The sequence below is a fragment of the Xiphophorus hellerii genome, chromosome 3, assembly GCF_003331165.1.
Source record: "Xiphophorus hellerii strain 12219 chromosome 3, Xiphophorus_hellerii-4.1, whole genome shotgun sequence".
In the NCBI taxonomy this organism is placed as follows: domain Eukaryota; kingdom Metazoa; phylum Chordata; class Actinopteri; order Cyprinodontiformes; family Poeciliidae; genus Xiphophorus; species Xiphophorus hellerii.
Window position 1 is genome coordinate 26,908,391 of NC_045674.1, and position 13,620 is coordinate 26,922,010.

Here is a 13,620-nt window from a genome sequence, read left to right on the forward strand (position 1 = left end):
AAAGAAAAGGAATCCTGAAGGAAAACGTGTAGCCAGGTGTTACAACATGAATTCTGTGCAGATTTTTGAAAATGTATTAGTATTTTAAGACACAGCATGTTTGCTGCGAGGGTCATTCATCTATGTGAGAAACATTAAGGATTTCAGTGCATGTAGACGGATGTAGGGAAGTCCAATTAACTTTGTTGACTTTTTGCTTTGATTGGGATTCCAATTGGATTATAAAACTATTTAAGGGAAAAACCCAGAGCTGAGAAATTAGGACAAGACACTGACATATCTCATGCATGGATAAAACAGCCAGATCACTAAGCTAGCAATTGGTGTTGTTTGTAAGCATAAAGTTAATCCAGTACGAAAATGCTCTCTGACAATGTATATAGCTAATGTGTCCTACCAACCTCAATAGAGTAAGAAGTCACATTACAGAAAAACCCCCATTGATATGCCCTTCAAGAACCTTTACATTTTTCAATGATATGAAAAATTTATTTGTCTTTTAAGCGTACGGAGAAACAATCACCTGATGATCCTGATTTATAAATCTCTACTCGGCTCGGCTCCAGCATACTTAAGCTCTCTCTTACGTCGATCTGCTATTTCCCCATTCTTTACGCTCTAACAACATTTTTCTTTTGCATGTTCCAAGTGTTCGAACTGAAAAGCGGAAGCAAGCATTCAGTGTGATGGAATCAGCTCCGGTCTGAACTCAAGATGTCGGATCTGATTTCATCGGATTTATTTCGAGCGGTTCTTAAAAACAGGCAACGAGATTCCATTGAACACTGTCGCTGCTTTTAAATTGTTTTCTATTGTTTTACACTTGTGCATATGTATTAATTAGTTTTATTTTGTAACCAGGTTGCTGTGTATTGCAGACTTCTGCCCAGGTCCCTCTTGAAAACCCCGTTGAGATCTGGATCTCAACGGGGTTTACCTGGTTAAATAAAGGAAATAAAAAAAATAAATTAATTTAAAAAAATATATAGATATACATACATATATATTTAATGTTCAGTCTTGTTTTCCTTCACTCTAACTGCAGATGGAAGTGAGACAAGAACACAACAGCTTCGGAGTTTTAGCCACATATATTATAGCCACGGACAGTAATGAAAGGCCTTTTCATACAGTCACATGAAATGCAGTTTTAATAAAACACAATGTACACAGATGCAGTCCTATGACCATACATTAGCTGGAGCCTAATTATTAAACCTAGAATACATCAAAGCATAGTTTAAATTTTTTTTTTCTCGTTTTATGAAGCATCAAAATCAGTAGATGAGGTCAAACGAACAGCCTACAACACTTGCATGACAGAGATATGCACCGATATAAGGAGAGGACGTCTCAGAAAAAGACCGACAGCGTGAGGCAAAATTTCTCACTGAACGAAAAAAAAAAGTACAAAACTGAATTAATAAATAAATCAAATATATACCATATGAATGAAGTTGCTATGAGGTGGCTAAATTTATGTTTTTCATTATTTTAATCTGTAATCTAATCTTTTATCTTAATCTTGTATTACAACCATTTTTTTTATTATTATTTCTAAAACATTTAGAATGGTGACTGACTCAATACTGAAAATACAGTAATAGGCTTTTATAATTAGATCAACTATGTACAAGTCTGTTGCCATGCTAGTTGAACAACTAAATCTTCTTTAATTAACTGACACTATACAGATACAGCATTAAGCGGTCTGAACGTAAACAGTTTGTGCTGAGAATAAAATATTTCGCAACTATGCATTGGATTTGTTTCTTCTTCTTCTTCTTCTTAATATTACTCTGGAAAATATACATAACATAAAAGGCCACACATGGGAAAACTCTGTTTCCATTTAGAGGGAAGGAAGGAGGGGGGTAGCTTTGACATAAATATATGAACAAAAAAAAAACAAACAACCAGTCTCTCTTGTTTCAAGATGCCTTTTTTTTTTCTTCTTCTTCTTCTTCAGTCCATTAGCATCATTTGCTACAACCGAACTTTCTCTGCTTCTTCGTCCCGGATGGACTTTGGTCACATCCGCTCCCTCTGGTGCAGTTCAGCTCGCCAACTCCCCCCCCGACTCCTTCCTCCTATTTACCTGCCGCCCTTCTGGCTCTCCCGCCCTCCGAGTTCTCCTCCGTCTTCCATCGCCCCCGCGTTGTTCGTTAATGACGGGAAGTGAGTTCAGTTCTGTCAACTGTGAAGGTCCGCAAGGCGAAAAGAAAAGGGGGGGGGAATGGAGCTGGGAGAAAGTAGAGTCACCTTAGCCGGTCGCAGCAACGGGAGGGGCGGCGGCGGGAAAGCAGCGGGAGGCAGAGCGCGTACAGGTACTGATATCTCGCTTTGTACGGCACGTGTTTCTTGGGGTGTGGGGTCGTCGGTGGGGTAAGGGGGCGGTGTTTGCGTCCTGGTGGGCAGAGAGAAGGAGGAATGGGAGGTCAGTGGGGAGGAGGGCAGCTGGAGGGGGTGTGGTGGGTGAAAGTTGTCAGTCAGAGTATGGGTGCAGCGGCGGCTAGCAGCTTTGCGTTGGTTTCTGTGTTCACTGGGAGGTTTCAGTCCTTACTGGCTGGAGCGCGCAGAGGCCAAGTGGTCGCTGTGCTGGTTCTGGGCCCGAAACCGCAGCCTCTGCTTGTTCTTCTTCTTTGGCTCTTTGGATCGGTGCTTCCCTGAATTACCTGCATAAAACACACACACACACACAACAACAAAAGATTAATTCAATTTTTAATGTGATTCTTCACTGGAGCACAGTCTGATTTGTTCGCCTGCAGGATTTATGTGATAGACTAACACGAAACAGTACATTAATTGATTGGTGTGAGACAGTGCATATTAATGAATGTACAACGTTGTTTAGCAAAATGCTAATTTCCGTCCACAGTCCCATAAAGCAAACGGCACAAAATAAAAACACTCATACGATTTCATACATAAAAATAAGAAATACAGTGAAAACAAGAAAAGTCAGGAAAAAAAAACGCTTTTCTTTTTCAGTTTACAAAACCATGTCTGTTACAAAAATAACTACAAACACAAAATTCCTCATAAACGCCTGACTGTAAAATTGTTCAACACATTGTTTAATGAATAAAAATGTGAAAATGGCAGACTTTAGCCAGTTCTATCATAATATCTTAAAAGATTCTGTATGAAATGATTGGTTCTGTTGGATCGACCGGTGAACGAAAGCAGTAAGAAATCCTGCTTTCAGTTCACAATTGACGCAGAACACAAACGGAAAAATGTGCTCAGGTCGGATGAAATCGAAACTTTAGTTTTTGGCTTAGATGCTAGATGCTGCATTCAGCGAATCCCCAAAAGCTAAACATGATAGTAGTGGGAATGTGTTACTTCTGCAAGGATAAGAAAGACAGTCAAAATTGCTGGGGAGATGCATAAAGCCAACAACAGAAAGAGGATTTCAATATATGGAGGTTTACCTGTTAAAACTTTTAGCACAACTGAAATACAACGGAAACGATTAGCAAGGACAGCACAGGTACACTGAGCCTGGTACGTTGCTACACAATGGACACATTGGGACTGGAACTGCTGCTTAAAATGAAAGTTTATGGACACACCATTTGGTGACTGGATTTGGCAGATATTCAATTTGACATTGTACCTGCAACCCACCCAAATTCTATGTTTGCAATTGAGGATGTGGAAGCTTTCTTAAACGACTCTACACAGATTGACTTTGTCTTCAAATGTGAGAAAGAAAAAGTTCCAGTTTTTCTTTTTTTTATTTAAATTGAATGTTTTGGGTGTTTGTTTTATTAATTTTTTTGTAGATCTCTGGAGAAGTGTAAAAGAATAGGCCTTGGTTAGTGAAACATGAATAATTCATATTTAAAGTAGTCAATTAGACTGACTTTGGGCTTTCAGGGAGCTACCACCAATTTGACGATGCTTCATCCTGTCAGCACTGGGGCTCAGCTCGCCTCACTTCTCTGCATTTCTTCCTGTCTTGCATTTCAGTTTTAGAGAAATGTCTGTTTAGCCCGACACATTTGGACGCTACGAGAACAGACAGGGAAGATATAAGTGTGGGATGTTGCATAACTCCTTTTCAAAGTTTTGGAAAGGTCCCCCTGCCCAAGGGTAATCCGTCCCAGGTTTCACTGAAAAGGGCAAAGCACCCTGGGAAAATTCTGCTTGCGTGTTGGAGGCTGCGCGCCCACTGCTCTCTCTGGGACGGTGAAAACTTTGGCTACCGAACCACAAGGCAACAATTTGGCTGCCAAGGCCACAAATAAGATAACGAGGTGTGTGTGGGGGGGCAAGGTTGTTGGGGGGCGACTGTGAGGGAATTTGAGGGAGAAAAATCTCTAAATGGCGTGGGGAAGGCGGCGCGAGGCTTGGATGATGAGACGGTATCTGGATCTGGATCGCGGCAGAACAAGCCGCGCTACGGTTCGTCGACGGGGTGAAGAGCGGGAAAGCGCTGCAGGAACTGCAATTCTCGCATGCAGAGACCCAGTGCCGGGTCCTACTACTGCACTTGTTCGGGCTTCGGTATTTCTCACACAGAATGTAGGTAACGGTGTGTGAAATGTGGCATTATGGCTAATTGCCTCCTTACATGCCGGGCCCCCGTGGCTTCCCCCCTCCTACAGAAGACCTGTTTCTCATTGTCCGCACCGCGCTGTGAGGTACATTTTCAAAAATATTCACTCTTTAAACTGATGCACATGAGAAAGCGAGAGATATTGCTTCGCGAGTAGGGTCTCCGAGCTATTTCCTGCAATTAACCCAATCTTGTTAATCTTGTTTTTCTTTTTTTCCTCTTCTTCTTTTTCTTGTTGCTTTTTGTTGATCTATACTGTAGCAGTGAAGCTTCCCGCACACAGTTCTAGGGAAAAAAATTGGCCTTTGAATTCTATCTTTTCCATCTCACTCTCATGCCCTTAAACTTAAAAAAAAAAAAAAAGATTATTAGGGGACTTTGTACACTTGCTGATTCCGCTTTAGATTTTTCTGTGTGAATTACTGTACAATAATGTTTATTGTAGCCAATCTGAAGCTCAAAGGCATTCTGGTGTATATGTTCATGGTCCTAATTGCTCTGTAGAAGTCATTTCCATCCAAAAACAGTGTTGCTAGGTGCCAGATAAACATGTTTTGTTTTTTTCTTTTTTTTTCCAGCTTGACATGAATTACACTTGATGGCAATACAGTGTGTGGTGCAGCATTAGACTATCTCTAAGCCCTCGCGGGCCGTTCTTTGTACGCAAGACGACGTTAAAAAGCGAGATGGCCCATGTTTACGGCAAATCCCTGGAAATAAGAGCGAAGTAGTTCCCCTAAGATTCTTTGCGAATGGGTTGGACGATTGCAAAGCAATCCAGAGAAAATGCACATTAAGATAGGAAGGAAAGTTTGAACTTAAGGTGCACGGGGGGAAATGAGTTGGTGACTGGAACAGGCAGGTTTTTGGTTTGCCCGGCCCTGACGGGTAAGTCGCGAACTCGAGGATCGGATTTTCTCCAAACTGTATCCACACAAAACACTGCCAGGCTGCACTGACAACAATCACTCAATGGTGAAAAGGATGTGATGTTTGCAACTTCCAGTGTCAAAAGTCAGAGGAAGCATCGCGAGGTAAGAAGCTATTCACAGGAAACAGCACTGTATGTTTGGTCGCACTGAGCAATACATGAATTAATGGCACGGCAAATTAAAATGAGCACAATCATTTCCACTTGCATGATTTATTGTTTTTCTTTTTTCTCTCTTTTTCTACCAAAAGCTGGATGACAGAAGTCTTCAGTCTGGTGCCTTGGTCTCTACTAGTCCCTTTTTTTTTTTTTGAAGGACAATTTTGTTTACAATGACTTCATGATTTATGTTATTTGTCGTTTCTCTTACTTTAATTTATTTTGGATATTTCAAATATCTTCTAGTTCCAGTGTTAAATGTTCATTAGAAAGAATAACGTTCTTGCATTATTATGCCATCACCGCCATGTTACTTGAAAATGGTCTCAAAACTACAATATTATCGTTTATCGCGATAAATTCTGGAGCAATATATTGTCCAGCAAAATTTGTTATTGTGACTGTTTTACCCAAGACATGTCTGCGGTTCGTTCAGGCTGCGAGAGAAAACGAGTCTTGCAGCAGATATTACAGGCAGCCCAGACGAAGTACAGCAAAGTTGCTCTGTTCGATCCTCTTCAGGTTTAAAACTGTGTCCGATGAGAAACATGTAGGATTTGGAAATGTTAGAATACACTATATTCTCAACAATATTCAAAAGAGGCCACTGTTTTTTGTAAGGTCAGCCACATTTCCACGCCAGCCGCTAAAGCAAGATGGTGAAGGCGTTTTAAAAAAACCCCAAAAGTTTCAACAACAAGTAGTTTTTGTTGGAACTAGTTTTCAAATCAGCAGGCCAAAGCTTTACAGACACTGATAAATCATGAAAATATGATTGAAAAAAAAAATCTCTAGTTGAAACAAAATACCCAGCATTGTTCTCTCGTGGTTTAATTTAAAACCTTAAAGTTTATGCTCTTTAACTCTATCCTGAAATCTTAAAACCAATAACGATGATCTATTTCAGGTATTTCAATGCTGAATGTATTATGCGTGTTTCATACAACATGCGTAATATAATGGAAAGGTTTTAGGCAGGTAGAAACCTAAGATTGCATCTCGGTTGAGACACAGTGAACAGCTGAAAAGGCAGAGTGGGAATCCTAACGCCACAGTGAAGAACAGCCACTCTCTGTTACCAACGTGAGGCTGGGGAAACCGGGTCACCATCGCGAGATTTAGCATAAAAACCAGATGGAAGGCAGTTAATTAGGTGGATGAAGTTTTCAAAGTTGTCGGGTCTCAAGATGTGCGTGCGGTTCGAGCCAGAAATGGGCAATACTGAGGGCGGTAAACACTGCAGTCTTATCAGACGGCCAACATTTTCATCAGCTCAGGACTGGCAAAAAGGACTGGGATTCTGGGACACCCATCCACCGTCTGGACAAGTCTGAACCGAAGTTCTGTTCTGAGAAGAATTTGCCACAACAACAACAAAAAAACTACCTCTGATATGGAAACAGCAAAAGGTCTAAATTATACACAAAAAACATAAGAATTGGGATTTTAAAAAATGGTAACAGGTGCATCACAATGTGACATATTTGTCTGAAACACAGGGGCAGTTTTTCACTGAAGGATCCAGGACCGCCTGGCTACAACGAAAGCACTTTGAAGGTTTGCTACTAGTCCGCTGACGCGTTTCCAAGACTGGATTTGGAGATTTGGTCCAGAATACCAAGAAATACAGGCAGGTATTTCTTATCCATCATGCAGCGCTATTAACAGCGGAACAAAAAGGGAAAAAATAAGAATTCAAAATTTACACCGACGTTAATAGGAGCCATATTCACTCGCAGAGAAGAACAGCAAGTCCTAGAAGTGATGGTTTGGCCCACACAGAGGCCTGATCTCAGCATCACTGCATCTGTCTGTGATTACGCGGAAGGATCTGAGGAAACCTACATCAACTAAAGATCTGTGGTTAGTTCTTTAAGATGTTTGAAACAACTTACCAGCCAACCAATTAAAGTCTCTGCAAGTGTACACTGAAGGATTAGTACGTAGTTCAAAGTACAGGGGAGGTGGTTGTCACGCCAAACACGGTTTTCAGGTTTCTCGTCTAAACTGCATTTTAATTTCAAGGCTTCATCCGGTTCTTTGTCTGCAGTCTTTCCTCCGCTGTCTTTTTTTTAAATGTTATTTTATTTTTTTACGTTTTTCTGCTTGTGCTAAACTCTTCCTTGAGCTTTGGAGAGTTATACCCATTTCTTACTGCACTCAGTCGACAAGTTGTGACTTTTATGAGCCAACACATCCTCAGCAGAGGCTGATTTCTTCCAATTATATTCCTTCCTCAACAGGCTCGTCGTTATAAATCAAGCCTCGGGTCGGGCTCCGGCAAAAAAAAAAAGAAAAAATTAACCGATGTCACTTCATAAACTCACCTCAGCGAGAATCATACTTCACCGAACCCAGTCTCGGTGTTGACAGCTAGAGGGCAACCAATCCCCACAGAAGACCCCCTTCCCCTCTCGCATCGGACGCAGACCCGGTTAGATTGTCCATCACATCCGCCCTGTGAACTCCCATTTAGCCTTTTCCTCGGGGGCACCACACACTCTGAGCACTGAGCTTTCATCATCTCATATTTACAACCGATGTAATCACTTAAGCTGATTACCGGGGTTCATAGGGGAAACAGTTTAATTTCCCTCAATTGCTTTCAAAACCAAGAACAAATTCATAAATCGTGAGTATGCGGAGATAATTTCGTCTTGGAAGGCTCGGCGGGTTTCAAATCATTGTCTGTCTTTGTTTTTTCTTTGTTTTTGTTTTTTTGCGCCATAACTGGCACCACTCTGGACGGAACGAGAGGACTGCGGCTTTTATAAGTAAATCACAATCCATCTTTACAGTTTCTTTCCACTCTGCTTGCATTTACAATCGCTCCGACGAAACCACAGTTTTGCCAATGTTTGCTCGTCGTTCGGCGAGCCCTCCCCTTGCCGGCTTGGAGTTTGTCTAATTTGGAAATGAGACATAAATCAAAGAAGCAAACAAAAGTCTCCGGAGCAAATCAAAATGTTGTTCTTTTCTTTTTAATTTCTGAATCAGAGTAAAGGTCTGCGGTGGCATGTTCCCCCCCCTCCCACTGTCAGAGCAGACATTTTCTTGTAGGAAATACTGTATTTATGCAGCTCAGTGAAAAAGCACTTCCCTTACTAAAGTTTTTTTCTTGCAGTTTTTTCAATGAGGAAAAACTGATGTCTCCCTTAATGTAAAACCTTCTTTTGCCACTCATGGCGCCACCAACTGGGCCAAAGCCAGAATTCAGTGAGTTTTTCATAAGTGTGGAGGAATATTAGTCCTCTCTTCTTGGCAGAATTGTTTTTATTTCATCTACAACAGATGGGCTTTCAAATATGAATCGCTCGTTTAAGGTCATGCCCCGGCCACTGGATCAGATTTGGGACTTTAACTAGGCCCCGACAAAACCTCAACTTTGTTTTTTTTTTGTTTTTTTTCCTGTCAGCCTTTGATAACTGGATTTGCTGGGGTGTTTTGGATCGTTGTCCTGCTACATAACCGATGGTCGAACGTTTGCTGCCGGATTTTCCGGAAGAGAGCAGCACTCACTGTTGCATCAACACGTATCGACGCAGATTGGAATTACAAAAATAAATTTGCTGAATGGAAACACGTCAATTTAAAAAAAAAAAAAAAAAAAAAGGTATAACTGCAGCGGAAACCCGAGTCACGTGATCAACAACTGGCGGAAAAGACAAAGACGACAACAGGAAGTGGTTGGTAGGACGATGGACGCGACATGTTCTTGAATGATTTATCAAACAAACTTTTTCACGTGTGATCTTAATTGTGATTCTTATTTAACAGAAGTACCGTTGACTTTTGTGGAATATCGACAAAATTTTACACGTGTTTTGTACTCGAAACGCTGCTAGCGACGACAACTGATCTACATCCCGACCCAGCCAATCCGCCCAGGCTGTCACACTGCCACCACCATGTTTGATCGTTGGATCAATGCTCTTTTTCTGAACTCCCTTGATAATTTGATGCCAAAGGTAACAGAATGTGTCAAAACCTTTCCATTTTTCCACAAAAGAATGAAGGCCTTGTTACAAGGCAAAAACGACCTTCATTTTTGCCTTGTAGTGCCTTGTGGAAGCCATTTTTGCCCAATCTCTTTCTTATTGTAGAATAATAAACACTGATCTTAACGGAGGCAGGTGATTCTTGGAACTTCAGTCTTGTGCTTTGCTTTATTTTAGGATTTTTCAGGCTTTCACATTCAGCTCATTCTTTGGCTTCAATATTCCTTGTGGCTTTGTTCTATACGTCAGTATTTTATATAAATTTCTATCCTGCTCTGAGTTGCAGTCTGTAGTAACGGTTAATCGATCTTAGTTCCTAATTTCCTGTGTCTTTGTTGGCTCTGGGGTCACAACCTGTAGAATGGTAAATGTCCTGTGCTTCTCTGGGCCTTTTTTCTAGACTGTCAGACCACCAAGGCAAAGTGGATGAAGTATTTTGCCCCCAAGGACACAACGTTTGGGGCGGTTACAGGACAAAACTGTTGTTGTCGCTCCTGACTGCACCCATTTCTCTGTAGTCCTTATTGCAGTTCTGCTATCAGTGTTCGTGTTCCCAGATCTACCCAGGTACTTCCTCCTCAGACCCTCCCCGACGTCACCCATCTCCTCCTGGACTCATTCCAGTAATCAAGCTTCCTCGGATGAATCCTACATGCTTTTCTCATTCAGTGTCGGATCATTCTGTTATTCCCACTGGCATGTTTCCCCCGGGTTGCTCTCGTGGTGCTTCGGATCGCTCTGGACGTTTGTTTTTTGAGTGTTTTTGCCTCCTGTCTGCACTAATGGGTCCAGCTCTTCACCGTTTTATGACAAAGCGATGTGTGATCCTCTGGCTGAGTCATAATGTTGCTCTTGAAGTCATTTTTGGTAGGATGGCCTGGGAAGGTTCACTACTTTTCCATGGTTTTCCATTTGTTATTGAGTCCTAAAACTTTTGAAAAGGCTTTGCAACCCGTTCCGGATTGACAGATGACAATAACCTTATTTCTCGTCTGCTGTTGAATTTCTTTTGATCAGGGCATGGTGTGACGCTTTAGACATCTTGTGACCTACTTCCTGTTGTCAGACAGGTTCTGTTCAGCTAATTTCTTTTTTTTTTTTTTTTTTTTTATTTATATTTTTATTCAAAAAAAAAAGTACAATGTAAGGTACATAAAAATACGGTAACATGTAATTTCTTGATTCTCTGGCAGGAATCAGGTCAGAGTGTGGCAAACAAATGGGACAATTTTTATTTTTATTTTTTTTTACATGGTTCGGAAAGCTTGTTTTCTCTCTTGTAAAATGAAATGATCATTTAAGGACTGCTTTTCTCAGGTTGTCTTTGTCTGATGATCAAATATAGACATATAGATGATTGGAAACAGATGTGACTAAGACCAAAATCGTGAAGACAAAAAAAAAAAAAAACACACTGTCTCTGTGTGTGTGTGTGTGAGTTTGAGACACATAGCCTGCAAGCGAGTGACTGTGATCTTCGGCATCACCTCTGTGAGCTTGAGAAATACTTAGTGTCATTTCCAATCTTTCCAGTTGTAATACCCATGTGAAAAGAAATGGTAAACCTCCCTGCGCTCACAGTGATGGAGTAACCTCTCAGAACCGGTCCACCAAACCTTCTTTTCTCTTTCACATTTCGTTTTTTCTCCTCTCCGTGTTGCTCTGATGCTTTTCGAGGCGCTCAGCAATAAGTGGAATGTGTGTCTGCTGGAGATCCCGCTAAGAGTTAAGCAGCCTAAGGCGTATCATGTTATTACGCTCGGACGCCAGAATTATATCTCCTTGCGGAATGGCAGTGCGACTGCTTGTCCGACTGATGCACTGAAAGATAATCAGTCAAATCCATATCCAGAGGAAAGGAAGCCGAAGCCAAAGCTCCCTTCGTCTGGGTCAAAGCCAATATCTTTGTTTTTTTGGAAAAAGGGACCAAATTCAAGAAAATGTGTCAGCGTTGCATTCCAATAAAAATGTGACTTTTGTTTACTTTGTCACTAAACCGGGTCTTCTGAGATTTCTCGGCTCGAAAAGAAAAATAACTCTTCTTCTTCAACCCGCATCCTTAAATTCCTGCCTAATCGCTGAAACCGTGACCCCCAAGGAAAATAAAAAATTTTTTAAAAAAAGGAGCAAAGCGTCTTGAGCGTTGGCATGAGCCGAGTGCTGTCGTCCGCTAACGCTCTGGTGACAGTGCAGGAATTGAAAGGCCTAATCTTATCTCCTTTTGCCTTGTGGCTTGAGGAAAATCAATGGCTAACCTCGAGAAGGCATTAAGACGTACGGTAAATGGGATCGTTTGCTGCTGAAAACGCGCCCCTCGCTCTCCTGTTACTCAATCCCTCCGTCCGACGGCAGGCGGTCCACTAAACCCCCCCCCCTCCCCGTCTGAGGACACGGAGGGGACACGGGAGGTCGAGGCAGCGACGACAACGACATCCACGCCGTTTTGGAAGAGAGATTCCTCAGGACTCACGGTAGGTAGGGCCGGAGTCTTTTTTGGCTCCTTGTCTCTTTCACAAACAGGCCAAAGCGGAGGCCATTATTTGTGAGGGAAGGAGAAAACTACTGGCGCCAGCGAGATTTGATTTCAGCGGCAGGAATTGGATTAGCAGCCATTAAGGGCCTCCTCACACATACATTTATAATGCTGTGAAGGGGGAAAGATCTGCAGCCAGCCAGTACTCTCCTCAGTCACCCACTGACAACCCCTTCTGTCTGGGAAAAGGTTACGGACGCTGACACTGCCCTGTATTACTGTTCAACTTAGTTTTGCAGCTGATTTATAGGTGGGACTGAATGATACGACCTTAACTGACCCATAGTTCATTAAGGCGCAGGCCAGAGGGAGAAGCCAAAGCTTATAATGGGGCTTTGTGCTGTAACTCCACGTGCGGTGGAAGGGCTTTAGAAGGGCTATATGACATTTGTTCAGGCGGAGAACTCGACACTAGTGAAAATACACGTTAAAACGCAAAGAAATGTTCGGCGAACGCGGGTGCAGAGGGGGGGAAAAATGCCTGGTACTGGATGGAAACTGAAGGGGCAGATGTGCAGATGAGAAGGAACAACAATTACAAGAAGCTCATCTTGCTAGCCGTCTGACAGGAGGTTCTCTGCACAGCGTCACTTAGCACTAACAGGGTTACTCTGGATGACACATTTTCGCTCAAATGTTTTCAGTCTGTCCTCCGGTTTCTCCCCCCCGTGCTTCTGCTTACTATCACTGTGCCACTGGGTGCGAATGATTTAAAGCATACGCATTCCGAGTTTCAAAAACCTGCTGTTGAGAGAGAGGACTGGTCGTTATTTTCTCATCTGTGACTGGTTCTGGACTTGCCAGGAGATTTAAGAACGCAGGTTAGCTCACTCTTCGGCTCCTTGACACCTCGTTGCAGTGACTGTGAGTAAAAGCGAAAGCCCAACTCGAAAGCCTCGAAGAGGAGGAATCCTTTCAAAACACGTGTGACTGACACGGTGATTAATGTTCCGATGGCGAGTGGTGAAAAGGCCATTTTTCTCCCTCTGGAAGTGGTTCTTTAGCAGCAAGACGCATCCAGAGCCTGTCTAAAAAGGGTACGGTAGAGTTGATGCCCCAGAGCGGGGACGCTCTTTTCCATTAGACCACATCGGGTTTAGAGTCACACTCACCGCGATTTTCACAATCCGGCCAGTGTTCAAAAGTTGCCTCGCGTTGCTTAGGTGACGAGAGGTCATCAGGCTCTCTCAGGGTTTGACCTTCTGTCAAAAGCTCAAACCTTTTGACAGAAGGTTTCAGCGTACACGTGTGCACAAACCTCCAAGCTGGGCTTTAGAATCTTAAAATAATTTTGACAAAAAAACAAAAAAGAAATCATATTTTTGATGAGCATGCAGAAAAAAATGTGTTCATTTGCAAAATGAAAAATATTAGAAATGTTTTACTTAAATATTCTACTCAAAAATATTGCTTTGCTTGTCTTCTTTTA

General features: G+C 42.1%; 1 protein-coding gene across 1 annotated transcript in view; it reads right to left on the reverse strand.

Annotated features, from left to right (window-relative positions):
* Positions 1-1,072: 1,072 nt before the first annotated feature.
* The window catches only part of rspo2 (R-spondin 2), a 76,329-nt gene continuing 63,781 nt past the window's right edge, over positions 1,073-13,620 (reverse strand). Inside the window, exon 5 of the mRNA XM_032559604.1 lies at positions 1,073-2,675. Coding sequence (XP_032415495.1) covers positions 2,560-2,675 — 116 coding nt within the window. The 3' untranslated portion in view covers positions 1,073-2,559. The remainder of the gene's footprint in view (positions 2,676-13,620) is intronic.